Here is a 23,774-nt window from a genome sequence, read left to right as displayed (position 1 = left end):
TAGGGTTTAAATAGAAGATCTCAACCGCGAACATCTTCTCTCCACTCAGGGCTCTTATTGGGCCGGCCCATTCACTATTGAATATTGATGGCCCACTCAAAAACAAAGGGTAACAAGTAATTACACACATACTTATTGACTTATATTATAACTCCCTTTACATGCCAATATTACAATAGTGTCCAAAAATATATTGAATTTTCATTTTTGTCCCTTGGCTCTATGTTTAATGTAAAAATAGTGGAGTTATTTTTTCCTTTTAATATTATTAAAATATATCGATCTCTACCCATTAATACTTTATAGCCAAAGCATTTTAGACACTATTATTGTTGCACTCAAAACATTAATTATTTTTATTTGTTCTATCAACCTTAACGTAACTCAATTAAGTTAAAGTATATATCTTAATCAAAAGATCACAAGTTCTAACCTGTGTCATGTTGTTATATTAAAATTTGAAATTATTTCTAACCTGGCACTGTCAAAAATATTTTACATTAAACAATTTCTATAACTATAACTATTGTTACCATATGTATGGAGATTTTCCTTCTTTCAATCTTATTTGGCCATTTAAATTACAAAATCTATATTCATATCTTTAAATCTTTCTTTTTTTCCTCTTACGAGTTTATTTTTTACCTATACGAGCATGAGTCACCTCTTCCGAGCAACACAAACAATTTACTGCACTTTCGAATGCAACAGGTCAATCTCATCTAAAGAAAGCGATAAATTTAATCTTTTGTATCGATCTTTAACAAACTCGAATGATTCATTTAAACACAAATAAGCTAAAAAAGCAAAGTGGTTATAGTAAACCGCTTGCATTACTTTATTAACAATATATATGTAGATGGTTGGCAACCGTGCCGCCATTACAATACAAGTAGAAGCAACTCCATCTCACTAACTTGGATCCCCACTTATTCCAACATCAACACCAACAACACAGTAACTAAAATTAAACCACAAACCCATCTCATCTACCGTTTCAATAGAAATTGAGAGGCACCATCACCACTAATCACTTGATATCTATACCCAAGCTTCCTTGCACTTTTATGAAATTCATCCATCTCTGATTTTTTCACCTGAATTCCAACCAATACATCTGAATTGATTATACCCTGTTCAACAACAAAACACACGAATTAATACCCAAATGGCATCATCCATCAAAGCTGAAAAAAGTATCTCAAAAGTCAGCAACTTGGTTTTATACCTTCTGTTGATGGTGAAGCAAAGAAATGTTCCAGCGAGGGCTGAAATGGCTCAAGAAACGCCTCAGAGCGCCGGGCATTTCTGGGAAGTTAAAACGACAGAGAACTTCATCTTCAATATCTGATCTTCCTCCAATCTGAAAACAACCATGTGTAAGTTTGTGTATGTACATTTCCTGCTTGGAGATTAAATCAAAGCAGTTGTTTTGGGCATTTTCCAGTTTACCAGGTAACGGAAGTGATCCTTAAGAGCAGGATTGTCTGAGAAATCGTGAGTTTCGAATTGAGAAGATTTCAACCGCTTCACCACGTCACCAGACCCCGATCCATGAAGCCTGCATAGTATGGTTGCAAGAGGTGCAAACAAAGTCTCACGTTTGTATATAAGAAATAACAATTATCTCTATCACAAGACCCTTTGGGGTGAAACCAAAAATAAAACATATCCGAAGCAGACCATCGTAGTACTCACGACGACAGACGTCGAGGACTCGAATTTAAACCATCCGTGCAACGGCCATCGTGTACCCCACTCACAACAACAGAAAGGTTGCGAGGGGGGTACAGCGATGCGTGATGCCCAGACAGCCGTGCTCTCGGCCACAACTTGCATTGCATTCAAAGACTTGGTGGCATACTACCAAAACAGAGAAAAAAAAAAGCACCAATACTTTGACAAACACTTACGAGTAAAGCACAACAGCCTCTTTGTCAGAGTTATATCTGTAGGAGAGTGAATTGATGTTCTGTTCCAACTGCAAATCCAAATTCACCCAATTAACACAATCAATTAACTAATTAAGAATGGCATTAAGTTTTATTTTTGTTGTTGTTGTTAGAGTAAGAGCAAAATGAACAAACCAGATCAGCAAGTGCTTTTAAGCTTCCGGGTTTCTCTGGCAATTTAGTCACAAGCAGAGACTCTGTTCCAGCCAAATTGGCACGTTCAACAATTTCAGGCAGTTGGTCGAAGTTCATATTTGCACCACTGGTTACGGCCACAATATTTACTCCCTTGATATCATAATATTTGCAGTATGCCTTGACTGCAGCAATTGAAATAGCACCTGAAGGTTCCAAGATGCTCCTCTCGTCGTTGAACATATCCTATTAATTATCACAACAAATATCACCGATCTTAATTGTACATGAAAAAAGACAGGAATGATGAAAGAATTACGAACCTTTATTGCTTCACATATGTCGTCTTGGGTAATAGTAATTACATCATCAAGGAGTTCTCTACAAATACGGAAGGTCTCATTTCCAGCTTGTTGAACAGCTACACCGTCTGCAAAATGTGAGATATCTGTCACATTCACAATCTTATCAAGATGCAATGCTTGCGCCATGGAGTTTTGGTCATTTGGCTCCACCCCGAAGATCTTTACCTGTATGAAACATGCCACGTTAACAAAAATGTGCAAACAAAGTCTCATATTGGTTAGAGAAGAGAGTGATCCATGGTATATGGATGAGGACAATTATTTCCATTGGTACGAGGTCTTTTGGGTAAAACCAAAAGAAAAACTGTGAGAGTTATGTCAAGAGAAAACAGTATCCTACTATTGTAGAGATACTTGGATACCGTTGTTTTTAACACAATGAATAATTAATGAGTGGCAGAGCAGAGTAGAGAGGTTACCTCTGGATGAACCAGCTTGTAGTAAGAGACAATACCAGCGACGATACCGCCACCCCCAACTGGCACAAAGATTGCATGTATGTTGCCCCTCATTTGACGAGCAATTTCCATCCCAATCGTACCCTGCCCAGCTATAACTAATTCGTCATCATAAGGAGGTATGAAAGGTAAGCCTTCGTCGACGCTCCGTTGTAGTGCATGTTGTTGTGCTTCGTCGAAACTCTCACCGTAGGATTCAACAATTCCACCCAGTCTCTCAACTGCTTCTTTCTGTGATGTTACAAGTTCAAGTTCACATTTTAGGTAAGGGAGGGGTGGAGTGAAGGTGAAGGTGAAGGTGAAATTACCTTAATTGGGGGGGCAGATTTAGGCATCACTATGTAAGCTTTACACTTCAATCGATTACCAGATAATGCAACCCCTTGGGCATGATTTCCAGCTGATGCGCAGATAACCCCCTTTTCCCGTTCTTCTGGTGTAAGTTGGGCAATTTTATTATAAGCTCCTCGGAGCTTGAACGAGAATACCTACAACACAACTCCCAGAATAATTACAACCCCATGCACAAAAGGCCTTGTACTTAAATTACATTAACTCACCACTACTGCTGCCAAAGTAAGTATAGTTTAGCGGTGATTGACATATATTTGTGTCACTCCATTTTGGTTTTAGTTTGTCTAATTTACCATTGAAAAGTTTAATCGGTATCCAATTTTTGTATGTAACAGTTAAGTTTTTGCTCTCAAGACCATGATACTTTTGAGATTGATAAATAAATGGAATAAAGGTAATCTTAGTTTAAGACCGTTTTTGTTCTTAATTTTCTATTTTTAAAAACTATGGTGGCGTGTCTTTTCATGATACATTCAACTTGGTAGCAAATTTTAAAAGCACAATTACCAAATTTTAGAAACTTCCTTTTTTTAGTTTTCCTTTCTTTGTAAGAATACCATTTCGAAATTTAATTTTCAAAATCAAAAAACAAGAGAGCAAAATAGTTATGGAAAGAGCCCAACATTATCTGTTGCGTGTCTTCCCTCTTGAGCCAAAGATTGATCCCCAGTTGACTGGACAAGAGGGGGGCGAGCTGCAAGGGCGTTTCAACGGCCACATCATAGACTTCGGAACCCAAAATTTTGGTCAAATACTTCATTTGTTTGGTTTGATCAATTTCCTCGGGAGGGGGCTTGGGCTGTCTATGCCCGATGGAGCCAGAGTCCCATTGCACATCCTTCCAACTCACCTCAGGGACTTCACCCTCCTTGGATGCTGTCACGGCTGCAGCCGAGACATCCACCACGACATTGGCGGAGCTAGTCTTGTCGGTCTGTCGTTTCGAAACCGACGCCACGACCGACAGTGACAGTTTCCCAACCCCAACGGATCGAATTGGTATGGTTCTAATTCGATCATTGGATTTGGCTAAAGAGTGTAACGAGGAGAGCGAAGAGTCTCGACCGATGTCGGTCAGTGGGTGAGGACTGGCTGTGGAAAGAAGAAGGGCTTCCATTAGTATAGTGTAGTGAGGGGTTGGCTAATTGGTTGTGTTGTGGTGTGAAGCCTCTGGCGGGAATGGTGGGTTTAAATACACAAACTCAACGTGAACCTTTCGCTCTAACAACGCTACAACTGGGAACCACTTCCCTTATTGGGCCGGGCCTTCAATTATTGACCCCAAAAAAACGTGACTATATTTAAATTATTTATTCAATCCAACTTTATCGTTCTAGATAATGAGTATGATATCTTAATTATAGAGTTATTCTCACATTGTCATATTCAAATTCTTTTTAATTCTGAAGTTGTCTTATTTAAATTTCACTTTTTATGTATGTATGTTTTTTGATACAACACGTAGAGGTGAGGGATTGAACCCACAATCTCTTGGGTGGAGATATATGTCATTTACTTGTCGAATATTTACCTTATATTATTGAACTAAGAAAAATCAATATATATATGGGTTCAACATTGAAATTTTATTGATATTTATATCAATTTTTTATCCAATCGAAACATGGACATATCTATTTACCTTTAATATCTTAGAGCAAATATAATTTTATTATTGTACTCATGATTATTGTTTTAATAAATTGAACCATGAGGCCAAACCGAGCATAGCTCAAGTGATTAAGGCACTTATCGCTGACTAAGAGACCATGAGTTTAAATTTCCACCCCACATGTATTATCAAAACAATAAATTGAACCATGATTTTTTATTTCAACTTCCCTTTTCTTTGTATCTATGCATAAAGGTCTTTTTTTAGAAATTAAACATTAAATAGTTAAGAAGAAAAAGAATAAACAAACCCAAGAAAATAAAAGCAGCAAGCTTCACAAAAGGAAAAGGAAAAGGAAGTCGTCTTCTTTATTTTTTCCTCTGAAAACATGATAAAGATTACCGTAGAAAGAAAATATAATATTTCATTAAAAATATAAAACTTGTATTTTCTTTAATAAAACCTTGCTTGAATGTTACGCATGTAGCAGCAGATTTCATCACTTCATTATCTTTGCGAGACAATTAGGGAAGATAAAGATTAAATTAGAAAAAAACAAAAACAAAAGGAATCCATGTGATGATTAGTGATGCATCTTGATTCCTTAAACATATTAAGGAATAAAATAGGTCATATACTTCCAATGCGTGACAAACACTTATTTGATCTTTTTAATAATTACTCTACCTCTTTTAAATCAAATGATGGAAGAATATAGGGATATGAAATAGCTATTTTAATTAATTATTTATTTTTTAATTAAGTAATGAAATGCCAGGAAAAAGAAAATGGCATTAACTCCGAGACGTTACTAACACTCTTTCGATATTTCAAAGAGATATACTTAATCATCACGATAGGGAAAGAAGACCCGACGATTAGCATGATATAAGATAAGGGAGGGCCGTAAAAACTAGTGCAACGGTGTACAATTATCGAAGGAGAAGAAGAATGAGAAAAGAAGAAAAGAGAGAGAAATCTCACTTAATCCAAAGAGAAACTATACAAATTTATCAATTCACTAAAAAAAAATCATATCAACAAATTTAGTCGGGTGTCAAACCGAGCATAGCTCAAGTGGTTAAGGCACATATTATGACCAAAAGGTCATGAGTTCGAACCCACACTCCCACATGTTGTATTCAGAAGAAAAAAAACAAATTTAGTCTTCAAACTTTTTGACTTAAAATATCTCTTTTATGAGACCTTAGATCAAATAGACATCCAATAATAACTAAAAGGCGTTGGAGATGCCTTAAACTCATCTGGAGTTGGAGAAGGAAAAAAAACTTTCTCACACTCATGTAACATCAAAGTACTGTAGAAGAAAAAATTGCAAAAATCAAGCTTACTTTAGTTAATTGTCGTAACTGTTAGTGAAATTGATAGCTAACAATCACACTAACAGTTACAACAATTAAGTAAACTCGATTTTAGTGATTACTCTTAATAAATATCTTGACTAGTTGAGCTATGTTTAAATCGACATATAAGTAATATCTTGACCCATTTATAACTTATTTAAAAATAATTGAATGTTTTATCTATTGATTGCTCTTTTTTTTATGATCTTTTTTTTTTAATTTTCATAACTATCCATATCAAAATTTTTATCCACACCTAATGTGCATCTATATTTATTTCGGTTTCTATCATATTTTTACTTAAAACTTCTTTCAATAACTCTAAAATTAACCACTAACCTAAATACAGTTCAACTATTTAAAAATATCTCAAGTATGAAATCGTGAGTTCGAATCCATATCTTAGTCACGGATTCTTTGGATATCCTTGTGAGCTGAGTGAAAGGATCAACGGAAGCAAATTTAAAATTCATATCTTTGGAATTGGTCCCAAGATAAGAGCGAAGAAAGTTTATAATATTTTAACCTATCTCTTATAAACTCGTGCCATGTGGGACAACAGTATGATTTGGAAGCTTCTGCGACGCGGAGAGAATCCTCCATTATATCTACGGCTCATATTTGTTTTCTATTGATTCCACAACACCATGTGAAAAATGCTCTCTCATTATAAAATATTCTTTTTACTCAATTTTTAAATTGTAAATTTGATTAGTATTGGTTGATGATTCATGACAATTTATGAACGTTTGTTGTTATATTTCCAATGTAATTTCTCTTTTAATTAAAAAAAAATCCTGTCCTTATTTTGTTTAACTAAATAATTAAATATTATCTCTTTTTAAAATTTAAAATTTAAAATTTCTTTATTTTAAAAAGGTCTACATTAAAATTTAAATTCCCACGGCTATAAACTTTACAGTTGTGTACCATTAAATAAAAAGGTGAAGCAATCAGGTCTACATTTTTGGGACTAGGTTGAAAGTGATTTTGCTATATTTTGTTTTTATCTGAGATTTTTTTAGTTCAATAAATAATATAGCGAACAATTATTTTATCACCTATGCTTGATATATGTTTGAGAATATTATTGCACTCTTAATTTATTTAGTTTTTTTTTCAATTTTCAAAATTAATAAAAAGTTTTCGTGTGTGTGTGTGTTTTTTTTAAATCAGATGGCAATTTGGAGGAAATTCTTTTGCGGGATAGGGTTAGGAGAATGAATTTCCTACAACATCATCCAACTCCATTATTCTTAATGTTTTTATAATTATTTATATTAACTATCAATGATTTAAAGAAGTAATTAATCATCTAAACTAGAAAAAAAAAAGTAATTGTAATATTTTTAGAACTTAAATCTTCGAGAATCATACCAATGGAAGGTTATATTTGAATACAAGATCATGATCTGACAAATATTTTACATTCGGCAACAAAATTATTATTAAACAAATTTTGTGTTTTTTTTCCATAAGAACAAAAAAACAATACTAAACATTTAAAAAAATAATAAAAATAGTAATGAATAGGGACAATATCAACTCTTACCCCAAACTTGATTAAGTTTATTAACTTTTTTTACCATAAAATTTCAATTTCAATCAAATTATCCCTTAGACTTGGATACCTATAGCAACTTTCATTTATTAAACTTTAAAAAATGTTGCACTTTTTAACGTGTGAAGAATCGTTGAAAAAAATATTAACGCACACGTAGTATGACATTGATAGAATTCAAATAAAAACAACATAGTTGATTTTTTTAATTGAAATTTGTAAGTTTTGAATAAGTTATTCAATTGTCAATTTTGTTTATGAATTAAACTTTTTTTAGTACGAGTGTGAATGGGGGATCGAAACTCACAACCTCCTTGTTAGAGATATACGTTAATTACCGTTGAGTTATGTTTATTTTTTGCATTAAAGATATACGTTAATTACCGTTGAGTTAGGTTTATTTTTTGCATTAGATTAATTAAATTTAATTTTTGTAAAGTTTGATTTTTATTAAATTATAAGTTAGCATGTGAATTACTAAATTTAAACTGAAAACTAATACAATTAAAAAATGTATTTTTGTTACGGATGATTTATGAATAAGATAAGGTTGGTATAATTAGGAGATGGGTGCGGTGCCGTGCAGCCAGACAAGACAACTGCATAAAATTGGAAACTTCCCCGCTAGATTATTTTCCTTCTCCAATTAAATCAAAGCGTCCACGTGGTTTTCTTTTGCTCTATTGGCACCGTTGGACCACACATGTCACTAATTTGTTGGTTGTTTGTCTCGGCCCTTGGTCCCGCCCCTCCTCATTACCCAATTCATAATTTTGTCCCTATAAATTATTGGAGAAGGCTGCCACAATTTTACATCCAAGTCACATGTTTGTTTTTTTCTAATAATTTGGTCTTATATCTTTGTTTCCAAGGTGAAATCCAGTTTTATTTGTTTTGTAACATATGATGCTAAAACCACGTGGAAAAATGTCCTTAAGAGGATATTTTATCTTACGTGAAACTTTTTGGACATTTATTTTCATTCGTTAACTTTAATTGGATGTGCATTGGGCTCGAACCTCGAGCCTTCTCGACTTTGGATACCATTAAATTGATATAAAAATTGTGTACAACATATAAAAAAATTGGCTAAATAAAATTTTAGATAGTATTTTAGTGTTGGAATGATTTTAAATTATCAAGATTTATGTGGTTAAAAATTAAAATGATCCTGTCATAAGTAAAATCAGATTTTTTTCTTTAATTTTATAATATTGAATCTGACACAGTCATGGTTAGTTTTAAATATGCATCGACATGTTGATATTTCTATCGACATGTTCATGTTTTAATGGGTTCGATATCGACATATGGGATTAAAGCAACATTTCTATCGTAGTATAAAAAAATCGACAATATATGAAAAATATCAACAAAATGTCACTATTATATACATAATATTAATATTAATTATTTTTTAACTCATTTAGAAATATGAAAATGTTTATTTGTTAATTTAAATACTTTTTATAATTTTATAATTTATAATTTCTATAATTTTTACATAAATATCCATCGATATTGACGTGTTGTCGATATTTCCATAAAAATATTGACATTTAAAATCTTGTACACAATACACTTTTTTTTTTTCTTCTCGTGAGTTTTATAAAGTTTTGATGGTCCCAGTAGATTTGATAGATACGTGTGGCTGCCTTGATTTATTGGTTACATTGAACCTGACGTGATGTATGCCTTTTTTATGCAATGAGTTCTGAATTATTGAATATGGTCCCAATTAGATATTAATAAGTTAAATCATACATTATATTCGGGTAGGAGGATTCGAATTGACAAACTTTAGATCGAACATAAGTATCTTAATTTATAAAACTGTATTCAGATTGGCGTCATTTCTATGCCTAATATATCGATTGTTCTTAAATATAATTCCTCCCATGTAAACATTTTTAAGTTACATTTTTTAATATTAAAATTAGTTGATAATAAATTTATAGGATATGATGTTTTGTAACATTAAAAATGATCGGGGTCAATAAAAAGAGAAATCTCTAAAAAAGTTGTAAAGATTTTTTTCCTCTCTTAGGTGGCATATTTTCTTTTTTTAAATTTATGTTAACTCAATAATCATGTCAGGTAAGTCTGTCATCAATAATATTAATATTGGTATTTTGGATCATACGATAGACATTATTTAACCAATTATAGATCAATAGCTTGGACCTTGACGTATGATACTAGTTCACGTTAGATTAGATTCTCTTGTAATGAAGGAAAATAATTGGGAAAAATCAATTTTTATTTTCAACCATATAAATTTTAATCTTAAATTTTAAATTTCCTAAAATCTGACCTCAAACTTAGATAACTTTTACCATCTTTACCTTATATTTGAAATGAATATTATAGATTTTATCTTATGATAGATTTTGTTGGAAAAATCACATTTTTTTTTTTGGGCAGTAAAGCAAGCCGAAGATTTTTATTGGACAAAGTTGAAGTGAATATTTCATTATTAAATATTCTAAATTTTGTGTATTGCTAAATGCCGACCAATAAAAACATGTCACGTGTCTTCCATCCACTCAATCTTCTCCCAACTGTATTTTGGTCCAATAGTCATAGAAAGATAAGAAAAATAAATAATTAAAACTTTTAGATTTGAGCTTAAATGATTAGTTTAAAGATGTATTTGGGAGTGATTTTAACATGGTCAAAATTACTTCTGTCAGGGTCAAAATCACTTCCTTTTCTATTGATCATATTTGTCAAATTAAAAAAACTTAATTTTAGGAAAGTTTAAAATCACTTTAAATTAATTTTTAAGATATTTGTGATTTTGAAAAATCAATTATACTTAAATTTCTATTTTCAAAGTCACTCATTCTATTATTTTAAAAAAAATCACTCATTCTATTATCACTCTCAAATACATCCTAAAAGTCCTATATTAGTAAGTTATTTTAGGAGAAATTTTACTGTAAATAATAAATTTAATATGATTTGTTCGACGATAAATTCAAATAAGAGAAAACTCAAATTAATGAACTTGTATTTGTATTTATGTATGTAGTGTACAATCTCTAATGTATGATCCTCTTATGAATTCTCTCGGATGTAAATTTTAATCCCAGGGCTTGTGAGCTTGTTCTCGAATCAATGAGATTGATGCCTTATGCTTCTTGCTTGTCGAAAGATCTTTGAAGTTCTCGACTTTGAGCTTGTTAAAGACTTCGACTTATTGATGAAATCTTTTGGCTTGTAGCTTGATGAAAACTTTGTGAAGTCTTCAACTTTGAGCTTATTGAATAATCTTTGAAGTTTTCGGTTTTGCGCTCGTGAAGTTCTTCGACTTTTTAGCTTGTTGAAGTTCTTCTGCTTGTAACTTGTGAAGTTCTTCGGTCGGTTGCTTGATGAAAGGAAGATTCAGTGTTCTTGAAGTCTCGTAGTCTTCAAGTCTCCAATTCCTCAAGTCTTGTTGGCTTTGGACGCTTCACATGCTCTCATGGCTCTTAATCTCCATTTCTTCTAGCTTCTTCTGAATCCTTCCCCCATCCAAGGATAGAGTTTTAGTAGGTCTTATATGGGCCCTTGGCTTAATGAACCATAGGCTTGGGCCCAGTATCTTCATAGATTTGGTCCAATTAAGTGATTTCATCGGACGATCATAGGAAAGACACGTGGCATAATTTGATTCGTCAATTTTAAAATAAATTTAGGACACACATAAATTTAGGATTGGTCCTAAATATAAATTTAAATTGTGACGTGACATTTATTAATTAATTGGTCAAAATTTGTCGTATTTATTTTTTTAATATGGTATAAGTGTAATTTTTTTTTATTGTGTTTAAGTTGCTTCTAGGTTTGAGTTTAATTTAAAGTATATTAGTTTTATAAAAAATCAAACTAGTTTTATAAAAAGTCAAACTTGGTATATTTGAAATACATATTTAATTAGTTACCGTTTGTTAAAGTTATTGATTGATCGGAGAAGTGGCAAGTTGACAACACCTCGTATTATGCAAAAAATACGGGACATGTTCCCAATGCCACGTGAAAGATTTTGGATAAGATTGAAGTTTCTCCATGTGGATGTTTTTTAACTCAATAAAATTGAAGTTTATTAAATTTTAGTTTGACTGTCAAATGCCAACCAATAAGAACATGTGATGTGTACCACTATGAAAAATTTCTGCTACTTTTATGAATTGATCGTTTGACATGTGATGAGCATTATATTAAAAATGATAGATAATCCATCAAATATTAAATAATTATTTATAAAAGTAAAATGTGAACAAAAAAGAAATATTCTCATAGCTTTAGAAGATTAGGGGTGTTTAAGCGGCAAAGTGGAGTTTTGAAGCTCAGACTTGTTTAATTTCGAGAGTTAATTAGTCTGAAGTTATGTAATCTGTGTTCAAAGTGTAGAATTGTTTAGTAAGAAATTCTAAGTACTATGTTCAAAGTATAAAGGTGTTAAGTTTACTGATTTTTTTTTTTGCTATAATTTTATTGTATTATACTCTACATTCCAACAAAATTTTCAATTTCAAATTAATAGATACTTGTTCCATGTAAATTCAAATTTTGATATTTTTTAATGTTATATATGGTTTTATTAATAATTTGAAATTTTGTTTTAAGTAGTTGTTTTTGATTTAGCTCGGAACAATAATTAAGGTAGAAAAATACTATATCAAGTACAATAGTTTATGATGGAAATAACTTACAAAATTACGTGCAATGGCTAGTCAAGGGAGAAACACAAAATTATGATTACAAAAGGTCATAGCACGAGCAATCATTTGTCCTTTTCGATGAGATGCATGCATTGTTAATTAAGAAAGAGATGGACTAAAAAATTATTGGTTTTCTTGAGATTAGTGAACAACATATTTATAAGTTGTGAAAAATGAGGTTTGATAACTATAATTAAACAAGTTTGTATAATAACTTGTTAAAATAAATAACATCGGTAAGATTAAGTCAAAGAAAATTTTAGTACAACAGTGGAGAGTAGAGGATTCAACCCCATAACCTCTTACTCATAAAAAGATATGTCAATTACAATTGAACTGAGTTAGAAAAAAAATGTGTGCAAACAAATTGTGGAAAGAAGTAAATTTGAAAACTATAACGAAAAAAATATTTTATATGTATTTTGTTTAAAACTTTTCTTGGGAATTATAATAGCACTTTTTTTTTTGTGAAAAATGATATTTGTAAATGGAACCCTATTGTTTTTTTTAACGTATAATTTAAATCAACTTCCAAGAGGATATCTTTAAGAATTTCAAGAAGATTAAACAGAAATAATGACTTAAAGTAGATACATACAAACTGTTTGGAAAAAAAATTAAAAACAGGAGGTTCGATGTTCTCTAGATGATCTTGAACAAGAAATTATAATTGTTAGGTTCTCCATTCTATGGCTTGAGAACTTTTAGAGGCTTCAATTAATAAAAGCAGCGTTTGATGATTGATCATACATGATTCATCTTCAAGACTAGTTCAATAATCAAAGTGATTTTTAGTTATTTAGTTTGTAAGGCTAAAGCCTGACCGAGGTGATGCATTCTTTCGTAAACATCTTTTCGTCCTAACTCCATAAATTTCACATGTTCTCAGTAATAAAAATGAGCGAAAAAAGAGAGATCACTACAAGATGCGAAGATTCAAATAATACAAATTAAAAACTGAAAAATGAGACAATAAAAAAGAAAATTTATGTACAAAAAAATAACAATTGGAAAAACACAATCAATGCCTACCTCACCATTCTAATCGAGTCAAAATCATTGTCCTCCGATCGACTATGAAGAAAACCAAATCAAAGGAGGGAATAGAGCTCCAAGTCTAGTAAACAGCACGTCAAGACGTCGATTGCCGTCGTTACAAGTACGTCGCTGGAGATAGAATTAACTCGTCGTTGGGTGACTTGTGAGGAATAATTGCCAGGAGATCTATGATTTGGTTCCAAATTAAATCACCACCGTTCAAGATGTCGCCGATCGTCGAGTTGTCGTGAGGAGAGAGATGGAAAGGCGAGTAATGTAAAAAGTCACAAGGGTTGTCAAAACTATATGGACTTAAACAGTAATTACAGTTGAAGTTAACCGTAGTTTAATATGTTTGTTTGTTGAACATGGAGTGGGTTTCCTCAAACGCCACTCCTTGACTTCAACAATGGTGTTTTGAGAACAATGCAAAATCTTTTCACCTTTCTAACAGTGATTGAGTTTAAGTTTTTACTGTTTTACTATTTAGAGGATTTTTTTTAATTACTATTTTACATGTTAATAAACTCTAAACCAACTTAAATTTTATAGGTCTGCAGTGGGAAGATATCAGTGTACATTGGGAAAATATTGGAGGCTGGATCAATCTTATCTTCACCATCTTCATTCAACAACTAAGAGAAAAAAATATAAAAATAAATATATTTTTTCAAATATTGAGTTGTCCATTTTTCAAAAGTGGTGAGAACAAATTTAGTCTTCACCGATAAGGAGTCAAATATTTTATTTATTATTGAGTATTCTTCCTGAGAAAAAAAACGGATCTATTATTAAAAAGTAGAAAATTACATAAATAACCTCTAAATTTTAGAATTTTTAGAATAATGACCACATCAATTAGAAAAAGTGCTAGATAATCAAGTAGATGATAGTGGTTTTTATTAACACGATCGTTTTTAATTTTCTCTTTGTCCTCTTCCTCTAAAGTCACTACAATTCACCTTATTTCAACATTTTCCTCTAATATTTTGTTAATCTTGTATTTAAAGAAGGCGACACACCTGTTAGAGTTATTTATTAACGATTTTCAAATAGAAACCAGGATATGAATTGATTCAATGATTTTAATTAATACAATTATAAGTTTAGGATTTTAATTGATTCAACCTCCCTATAGGCTATAAGTTTAGAGTATAAACTAATTTTTACCAGGAAAAAAAAAAAAAAAAAACTGTTTCTAAAGAAAGATATTTTTCTTTTTTTTTTATTTTATTATTTTTTTAAAACCTGTATATAAATTAAAAGGAAAGAAAATCTAAATTCTATCTTGAATAATACAATATAAAGTTTGAAAAATTGTTTGATTCTCCCTTCTAATTTCCTCACATGTTTTTGTATCACAGAGCAAACAAGGCTTTAATTTTATTGGGAGCTTTTGTAGTACTACGAGTACATACCTTCTTTTTTTTTTTTTTTTTTGAGACAAAAGGACAAAGCAATTAAAAAAGTGTATCTGCCAAAAATGAAGATAGTTCCGCCGGCTACCCTCCAACCAAATCTGCCACTCTCGTTGAAGAAGGGCCCTTTTGCCACCGCTATAATTTCTCCAAACATCCTTTGTTTGTTGTCGGAACAGGATCGACAGACGACACGAACTCCATATATTTGATCTCCCAAGCGATTACTTGCCCTTCATGATCTCGGATAATAACACCCAAACCTGTATTAGAGAACTATTTACCACTTCATCGGTGTTAATTTTATGAACATTATCCCTATTTATAGTTTGACACATCATTGAATAATGTATTTTATATATATATATATAAATTTAATCCATATTCTAAATGTTATTGGGTTGCAAATAATAAATAAGAGTAAGATGCAATTTTTTTCATCTTTCCATGGACATAGTTTAGCAATAATTAACATATATCCCCAACAAAAAGTTGTGGGTTCAATTTCTCCTACATCTTCTACTATAAAAAAATTATCAACGGTTAGTCAAGTCTATTGAATGCTTGGGAGATGTGCGACAACAATCAACGTCAAATTTTTTTTTGTTTTTTTGTTAAGAACTCTAAATAGTTTTGGTTTTATTTAAGACGAAAATGGATAATTTTGACTTAGATATCAAATATGTACCTAAAATTGGGTAAGATTGGGGCAATAAAATGGTAAGATTAGCCGTTCTGAATTTATGTTTAAATACTATTTTGACGTTGTAATATTTTCTGGTAAATGACTACATGCAAAAAAAGAAAAAAACATTATATAATAAACAAACAAAAGAAAATCATTTTATCACCTTATTGCGTACGATTATAGAAACCAAGGAATACTTTTTGAAAATTTTAAAAGGAAAAAAAGGTGCAAGAACTTTGCATTCGATAAACTTACAAAAAGAAATTATTACTTTTATCACATTATCGAGAGCTGGACATTTCATTGTAAGACCCAAAAGAAAAATGTGCTAGATTAAACTCCAAACAATGAAAAGCTTATTGGGCTTTTGACATTGGCCCAACTTTAATTTGGTGGGGCGAGCCAAGCCTGGACTGTAGTGCCACGCTTAGGCGACGCCCGAAGGCCCCAGAAGCAAGCTACTGTGGTGGGCCCTACCCTAGAAAAATAAATTTAATATCATGTCGGCCAATGGCCCGTGTATCATATATCAAACTGATGATAACGAATGCTACACTTGATATTAGTCCAAAGGCAAACAAAGGTACCGTTGTGTATAACATATGGGATCCAACTTACAATATTTTGGTTGGAGATACATCTCAATTACTATTCATATCGGTTCGTTTTGGCTAATTATTTAATAATTTACTTAATACCTATAGTGATGAATAAGTATATCTATTTTGATTAATTTTGAACATATTTATTACAATATTTTTACAATATTTCATATGATAAAATAGACTTGAAATAGAGGAAATTTTATATTTTTTTTTTTCGATTCGTATTGAATTTTCAAACTTTTTCCTTTTTATTTTGTTCCATCAACTCTCAAAACATCAATTTTGGTCTATAAATTTCCAACCTTGTTCTATTTTATTGGACTTTAGTGGAATCTAAACTTTTAAATTTTCTGTCTTTGAAAAAAAGATTTTCAAAATTTCTATTTTAGTCCATAACTCTTAAAATAGTAATCATTTTAGTTCTTTATTTTATTTCAACTTTAAAAAACTAGTCAACCACCTTCAGTAATATCAAAGTGAATATGTGTTAAAACTACATTGGGTAAGCGATTTACAAATAGAAAAATAATATGACAATTGCCAAAACAATTAATTTTGGTATTTTCAAGAATTAAAATAGACATTATAAAAGTTTAGGAACTCACACGATTGTTGAAGAAAAAAACTTCAAGCTTGAAGATGTGAAAACCAAAATAGAATAAGCTTAAAATTTCTCTAGCCATAACGAAAAGAAATGGTTGGCAAGAGGGAGAGAGAAATAGAGATGCAAAAAATCCCACAATTTGTAAACGAAAATTTTATTCAACATGATATCTTTAATAATCATTTAATATAAACTATACTCTTGATCTTGATAGTAGAAATCAAATTGGTCCAAATAATAAATTGAGGGTTAAAAAAGGGTATATTAAGCTAGCCATGTCCTAAACCGTTCTACAATCATCAATCTCATTCTCTACATACATAATGAAGCAATATTTATTTCGACAAGAAAGAGGATGGAAGTAGCTCTGAATCAAAATGAAATAACAGCTGATATTACATATTAATGAGATTCTATTTCATGAAATTTGAATACAGCAATGGCACCTCTCTCGATCTCTATTTCTACCTCTGACCTAAAGCCCATTGACAACTCATTTTCTATAAAAGAAACACAACTCTCATCACAGATCAGACTATATTTTCAAAATTTACACTTCTAAACTCCTAATATAGCAGACCCTTTTATGGAGCTCGAAGAAAAGGATGCCTGCATTTGGCAGATGTTCCTGCTCAGGCACAGAAACCTTTACTCTTCACAGCTCGGCGATAAGCAACCCGGCCAAGCATTTAAAACACAGATTGGCCGGGCGAATACGACTGGGGCAAATAATGAAGTCGAGAGAATCTCAGGGTTGTTACCAAAAAATGGACTTCAAAGCACTTTTAAATGTATTAGGAGTAGTACAATAACAATGCGGAGCAACTTATAGAAATGTTTTCTTGAGGAGCTGCTAACACTCAGCTGTCCCTCATTGATGAAATCCTTCCCAGATGTTACAGAAACATTTACCGACAACGAACCTGTCAAATATCAGTCATCTTTGTTGAGAAATTATTGGGAGGGAAATATATATAGAATACTTTATGCATTCAATACTAGGTTTAACTTACAGTCATAATTGGCCCATCCAATCCGTTGTCGAGCTAAGTCATAAACGATGATCTTATCTTTCAAAACAAGATCTGTAAAATGAAGGGATGATCTCATTTGATTGTGAAAATGTCTAGCAGTTTAACAGCTGAAGCTTATAGTCACCCGTGGTTACTATTTATACTCATTATTTCAAAGTGATTGATCAAAATGCTTTTCACTTAAAAAATGAACTTGGAAATTGATGAGGCTGTTCATGCATCGAAATTCTAATTTGAGACTAATTTTAGAATTTAACCTCCTACAATATTTACTCCATCCTCAGCTTTCTGAAAACCGATGCACCATAAAGTGGGTTCCTGCAAGATAAAATTGTATTACATTATACAAATGCCCTAATTCAATCTCTAAATCTCTCGGCATTCAGGATGCATGAATGAAAATGTCCAAAATTAATATAATGTGCTGGGGAAATTATTGAGCAACTTACAATGGAGTCAAACTGAAGATATTCTTCAGGTTTCAGCACCATGGAAGCACCCTCAAAGTTTAGACTGACCACAGGAAATATTTCCGCTATACTAAACATAGAAACACATACTCATTTAGTTCCTGAAATAAGAAAATAATAAAGGCACAGTTTCCTTTGAAAATTAATAAGAATTTCCAAACTTATCTGTTTAGGTCATACAAGAGAGAATACCTTGTAGAGACTCGATAACATTGACTACCCCTGGAAATTGTAGGAGTGGCTGATTGAGAAACAGCAGAAGTTATCTACAAGTAAGCACTTAGTAGAATCAGAAGTCAGAACCAGTAACATTTAAATGGAAGCATTATCAAAATTTCTACCACAATGCAGCTTGTGAATTCAAAAAGAGAGACAAATAAATGATGAACTAAGAACAAGAACTCCTAAGCACTGAAAATGAAAATAAAATAATCAGAAGGAAATTATAAATTGAATATAAAGGTATCTCAAATGATTATCTCATTCTCCATCCTCCTCACTTTCAACTCTGTTGTATGTTCTCCTCCATAGAGAGAAAACTGAAGTTATTTTTCTTTTCTTTTCTTTTTTCTTTTTTTGGATAAGAAACCAGAGTTAATCAAAATGAATTAAATACATAAGAAGGTCTACAAAAAGAACAATGGCCTAGACCAAGGTATGCCCAAAGCTGCTATAAAATAAATGAAACTATTACGACAAAATAATATTAATTAGTTAGGTTTTAAAATTATTTGACAAACCATAGTATATGGTTGATCATGTTGAGTCAACGCCAATTGATATCAATCCAGTTGAACCACCCTTCAATGATTATATTTCATAATAATCGTGAAATTTCATTGCGATTCTTACCAAAAGAAAAAATCACTGCAATCAAGCAATGACTAATGAATGAGGACATGGATGCAATCTGAAAGTGGACAATGTGCTACATATATTTACCAAAATGAAATTATTTATATTGACCACCAACACTTGAGAATGAAGCTTTTCCTCAGCAGATCTAACTTGTAAAATAAAAAACAAAGCTTTTTCTCCACGGAACATGAAATGATAGTTTGGTATTTATAAATACTTTAAGAGGGTATGGGGAGAAAAATCAACAGTGAGATCTGAATGGAAGATAGAGATATATAATCAGAACTTCACCCCCTTCCCCCAAAAAAATGAAATCTAACTCTCAATAGTCACATATAGGAATACGAACAAACTTACCACACTGACAATCCAATCGTAAACTTCTGCCACAAGGTATGCTAAAGTTGTTCCAGAGTCAATAATAGTTCCTCCTGCATTTGATGTTGAAAATAATGTGGGGTTTGGCAATAGCTGCCCACTGATAGCAATACTCTGTAAATTTAAGGTGTAGTGTGGCCTGTGTATTTCAATTGAGAAACAAATAAGTAAACATAAAATTAGAAAATTAAGAATGCATGAGAAACAAATTGTAAATATATCAAACAAAACAATTACGAAGAAAGAGAACGGCAAAAGAAAGAACTATTGCCAGAGATGAAGAAAAAACATTGAAAGCATGACATACTCAGCAAGTGGGTCAAGGACATTGCCAATCTTTTATCAAGTTTTCATGCTAAAAATAGAAACTATCCCCTGATAAAAGAATGGCCATAAACTGTGGAGGTCAATAACAAAATAAACAGACACCTTGGCACCATTAGTTAGAAAGAAGAAATATTTTCAGATCTTTACGATTTAGTAGAAAACTCAACAGAACTCTTTCTTCTGCAGAAGCATCCTCCTCTTGATTTATGATACCAGTCCTACAACCACCAAATAATGGTTGGGTAACTTCATCTCTGCAAGATCCCAATCATATTGCCTCTTAATGTCACATGGTTCTATACTAGAGACTTATAATTGATCCTAAAATATTGATTATGAGAAAAATCAAGGCATATTTCTCAGGACAGTGGTCACAAGGGGCTTCTAATTTTGACTTGAGAGTGGCTCCAAACTAAACTTTTCTTCATAAGCCTTCAATTAAAGAACCAAAGTAGACACTTATATGAGTTATCAACATATCAGATCACTACTTCCTCAAAATTGAAAATTGAAGCCTTAACACAAGTGATGTGTGATGAATGTAAGTAGTAGTTTGTTTCTAGAGAATCTGGTCAAAGATTGATCCTATTCAAGTCACAAAAGTCATCTATGATTTTTCTGAGAAATATTAGGGGAAAAGAAAAATAAGGATCCAAAATTTCATGGACATCACAAAGAATAAGTAGAGCTGAAAACCAAATCTTTCACAAGATAGAGAACATACTGAGATGGTATAAGTGGACTATAAACAATGCTGGGCTCCAGAACCTCACCAAGAACCAAGATACCCCCTCCACTGTCCCCTCCTTTCAAACAATGGGAGAATACTTTAGGTGTTATCCCTCGGGAAGATAATTGTGAAATAACAGATAACTCCCCTTGACCAAATCCAAAAATTCCATCAAGGGCTTTGGTTGCCCGAGTCAAATCCCCATACTGATATGTGCTACAACTGCATTGACAACCAAACCAAACAAGGAAGTAAGTTTCAAGTTTCCAATCAAAAAATGAATATATACATACATGGAAACAACAGATCGAGTAGAGTAAATAATTATAGTAAGATAATTATCCACTTCTCCTTTCAATTAGATAAATATAAATCTAGTATATTTAACTCTAACTACCACTCCTACACTTCAGTATTTATCAATGTCATTCTTCCATTGAAAATCACAAGCTTAAAATAAAATAACTATAAATACACAGTGACTTCAGCTTTCACTAGTCACCCAAATCATAGCTAGCTCTACAAAGCAATTTTTAAAAACGTTCTGCAAAATATCCTACCAAATAACTGGTAAATTACTTTAAATACTTGAGTATCCTTCCATCATTTGTATTTTCGAGTAGTTCAAATCCAATATCCTTTATAGGTGTGCAGTGTTTAAATAAGATCTATCAACCCACCCAAAAACAATACTGGCTGAAGAATTTGAAATCATGGACTGATCCACAATCATGTCAAAATACATTGAATCAGTAGCATAATAGCCCGATGTCCCACTTTTATCTCGATAATGAAAGGTGTAACTGCACGGGTTACTGTGGGATAAACATTGAGTTGTGGTTGGAAATGCAGCACACATTGGATCTGAGCAGGGAACAAGCCTAGCAGAGGATGAGCTTGCAGGATCAAATAAGTTGAGTTCGATCTGTAAAGATAAAATAGCAGAAGCAATTAGGGGTAAGCAGAAAATCTCCATCCTGCGAGGTTTTGTTTATGATATCCACTATTGGTGGGGATAGAAATTGAATTTTGAGGCCTCCTTATTAGAGGAGGGGCATGATGCCGCCAGATTATATCTCTTTAAGCTTAATTGAAAAACTAATTAGTAAGAAAAGTAGCAAAATCATTGGAACATTACTCCAAGTCCGCTTGATTGAGGACAACCATCGCAGGGACTGCAATTGATCCACAAAATGTCGCTACCAGTATCGATCTGAACATAGAATTCCCTCTGAGGATTCCCCAACCTCACTTTCGTGAAATAAAGCCTACGAAAATCAACACCAGCAATTAAAAATACTGGACGGCACAAATTTTGTAGTAAACCTATTCATTTACATGGAACTTGTAGGAAGAGTTAGAGGGTAAACAAAATTTAAGATAAAAACAATCTGGGTTTTCCGAAGAATCACTCCACAAAGATTAATTATCATCCTTGAACAGTTTTCGACGTCTAACATTTACTGAATAGTTGCAGAAATATTGAGATACAAAATGATAACTTGATTTATAAAATTTTAGTATATAAATTAAATTGACACAGCAACAGTTCCCAAACGAAAAGAAACAATCAGCCTGAACATCTACGAAATGGTTTCGTTAGGATTAGCAGAAGTGTAGGACTAAACCCATTAAATAGGTAAAACTTCAGTTTAGCCTCGCGCAACGTTGGAAAGTAAGGAAAATCCAAACCACGTAAACTAACGAACTAATTGCTAGTAAAAAAGGAAGGAGCAACCATGGGAAGTACATTGCATCAAAAGAATTAACAATTGCACAAAATTAGCAAAGACGAAAACAAGTAAGTACTCGACAGTAAGTTAAGAGAGGGAAAAAAAAAACAGAGTATCTCAACAAAGAAGAGGACGCACCCGACGAATGGATCGGAGGAGCCTTTAACGGAGAAGTTGACGATACCTCCGACTAATCCTCGCAAGAAGCGGGCATGGCGGACGCGGTCGCGAGCTCTGAGCGAATCGAAGTGGAGACTGGGAACGGGGGGGAAGGCTCTGTGGAGAGGGAAATGGGTGGCGGGGAAGGCGGAGCCGGCCGCCGAGAGGGAAGCTAAGGCGGCGACGAGGCAGAAGAAGAAGAAGAAGAAACGCATTTTGGTGGATTTTCTGGGAGTGGGGTGATGGATTCTGCGTTCTTCTGCGTGGAAGAGGGGAAACTTAGCGACGAAGACCAAAGTGGGGCTTCTTCGCTTTTCGGGCAGGACGACAACACTGAGCACTGAGCAGTTGGTTTTTACAGAGAAAAAAAAAAAAAGAAAAATTTGCAAAATTGTGTGCTTAAAATTTTTCTTTCTTTTTTCGGGTGAACGTGGTTTCCTGTTTTGCCAATTTGACGCAGAGCAGAGATCGAAAAGTCAAAACTACCCTTCTCTACTCCCACTCTCGCGCCTTCTTTCTTGGGATTTACTCTATTGTTGTTTTATTTTTTATTTGCAAGTTTTACAACTTTGGTTGATATTTTAAAATATGAAAATAAAATTTTGTTATTGACAAAATTCATGTTCTACAAACTTTGAAGAAAAAGCAATTAACTTTTGCCATTACTAGGTTTTATGTTACAAATCACTAGCAAAATCATGAAAGATCTCTTTATATTTAATAAAATAGCTAGTGAATTAATTTTTAACATAGGAGACATTACATTAAGGGTTACAAGATCTACCGATTCTTTCATATGATTACGACATATCAAAATGCATGCAAAACATTTTGAAGTAGTTTGAATATAACTAAAACAATCACAATGTGTGGAAATAAAAGTTAGGTCATAATTTTGATGTAGCAAAATTTGGTCAAGATTTCATGACCATCTTCTTAAACTCCCTCGTATCAATTTGTAAATGATATTTGAGATGATTTATATATAATTTGTTGAGATAGACGTTTAAAAGATACTTACTCAATTGTAGCTCATTTTTTTTTTAAGAATCGTTACGTATACCAAATAAGTCGATGATTATTTAAGATTGAAAATTTTTGACTAACCCAACTAAACATATAGGTATATATGATGGACCTAGAGCAATTTGTACAATTGTGCGGAGGTGTAAGTTGGTAAATTGGCAAAAACTCAAAGCTTTATTTATTACGTCATTAATAAGTG

At 32.4% G+C, this 23,774-nt stretch overlaps 2 protein-coding genes and 1 non-coding gene across 4 annotated transcripts; all 3 read right to left on the bottom strand.

The window, feature by feature from the left end:
- Nucleotides 1-798: 798 nt before the first annotated feature.
- On the bottom strand, nt 799-4,436 carry LOC111013550 (threonine dehydratase biosynthetic, chloroplastic). Of its 2 annotated transcripts, none has more exons than XM_022288016.2 (9): nt 3,895-4,436; nt 3,219-3,400; nt 2,872-3,141; nt 2,411-2,617; nt 2,088-2,333; nt 1,914-1,981; nt 1,453-1,561; nt 1,229-1,363; nt 799-1,133 (listed from the first exon to the last, which is right to left on the bottom strand). In XM_022288016.2, exons 1-9 carry the CDS (start codon nt 4,379-4,381, stop codon nt 990-992), a joined length of 1,848 nt encoding a protein of 615 aa, XP_022143708.1. In that variant the 5' UTR covers nt 4,382-4,436; the 3' UTR covers nt 799-989. The 2 variants fall into 2 exon arrangements, with proteins under 2 accessions (XP_022143708.1, XP_087980229.1); XM_088124103.1 differs by having other exon boundaries at nt 3,219-3,398; nt 3,888-4,027.
- Nucleotides 4,437-16,038: 11,602 nt separating this feature from the next.
- Nucleotides 16,039-16,238, bottom strand: LOC148213341 (U2 spliceosomal RNA). Its single transcript, XR_015793129.1, has one exon. It is a non-coding gene; the product is annotated as a U2 spliceosomal RNA (small nuclear RNA).
- Nucleotides 16,239-17,228: 990 nt separating this feature from the next.
- LOC111013738 (aspartic proteinase 36) lies at nt 17,229-22,931 on the bottom strand. The gene is made up of 10 exons (XM_022288260.2): nt 22,529-22,931; nt 21,796-21,925; nt 21,338-21,582; nt 20,652-20,879; nt 19,580-19,739; nt 18,557-18,630; nt 18,344-18,434; nt 18,152-18,212; nt 17,874-17,945; nt 17,229-17,783 (listed from the first exon to the last, which is right to left on the bottom strand). The coding sequence occupies exons 1-10, from the start codon at nt 22,762-22,764 to the stop codon at nt 17,635-17,637; spliced, it is 1,446 nt and encodes a 481-aa protein (XP_022143952.2). The 5' UTR covers nt 22,765-22,931; the 3' UTR covers nt 17,229-17,634.
- Between the last annotated feature and the right edge of the window lie 843 nt (nt 22,932-23,774).

Source organism: Momordica charantia (assembly GCF_013281855.1).
Source record: "Momordica charantia cultivar OHB3-1 chromosome 1 unlocalized genomic scaffold, Mcharantia_2.0 BLBB01000001.1, whole genome shotgun sequence".
NCBI lineage: Eukaryota > Viridiplantae > Streptophyta > Magnoliopsida > Cucurbitales > Cucurbitaceae > Momordica > Momordica charantia.
This window is presented reverse-complemented; position numbering and strand designations above follow the sequence as displayed.

Excerpts from the sequence above, each read along its gene's own strand:
- LOC111013738 (XM_022288260.2), bottom strand. The coding sequence starts at position 22,764 with ATGCGTTTCTTCTTCTTCTTCTTCTGCCTCGTCGCCGCCTTAGCTTCC. Across the intron at positions 21,583-21,795 it reads CTCAATCAAGCGGACTTGGA|ATCGAACTCAACTTATTTGA; the intron begins GTAATGTTCCAA and ends TTATCTTTACAG. Across the intron at positions 17,784-17,873 it reads TGGATGGGCCAATTATGACT|GTTCGTTGTCGGTAAATGTT; the intron begins GTAAGTTAAACC and ends GATATTTGACAG.
- LOC111013550 (XM_022288016.2), bottom strand. The coding sequence starts at position 4,381 with ATGGAAGCCCTTCTTCTTTCCACAGCCAGTCCTCACCCACTGACCGAC. Across the intron at positions 1,562-1,913 it reads GAGGCTGTTGTGCTTTACTC|GCTTCATGGATCGGGGTCTG; the intron begins GTAAGTGTTTGT and ends CATACTATGCAG. Across the intron at positions 1,134-1,228 it reads TGCTTCACCATCAACAGAAG|GGTATAATCAATTCAGATGT; the intron begins GTATAAAACCAA and ends GTTGTTGAACAG.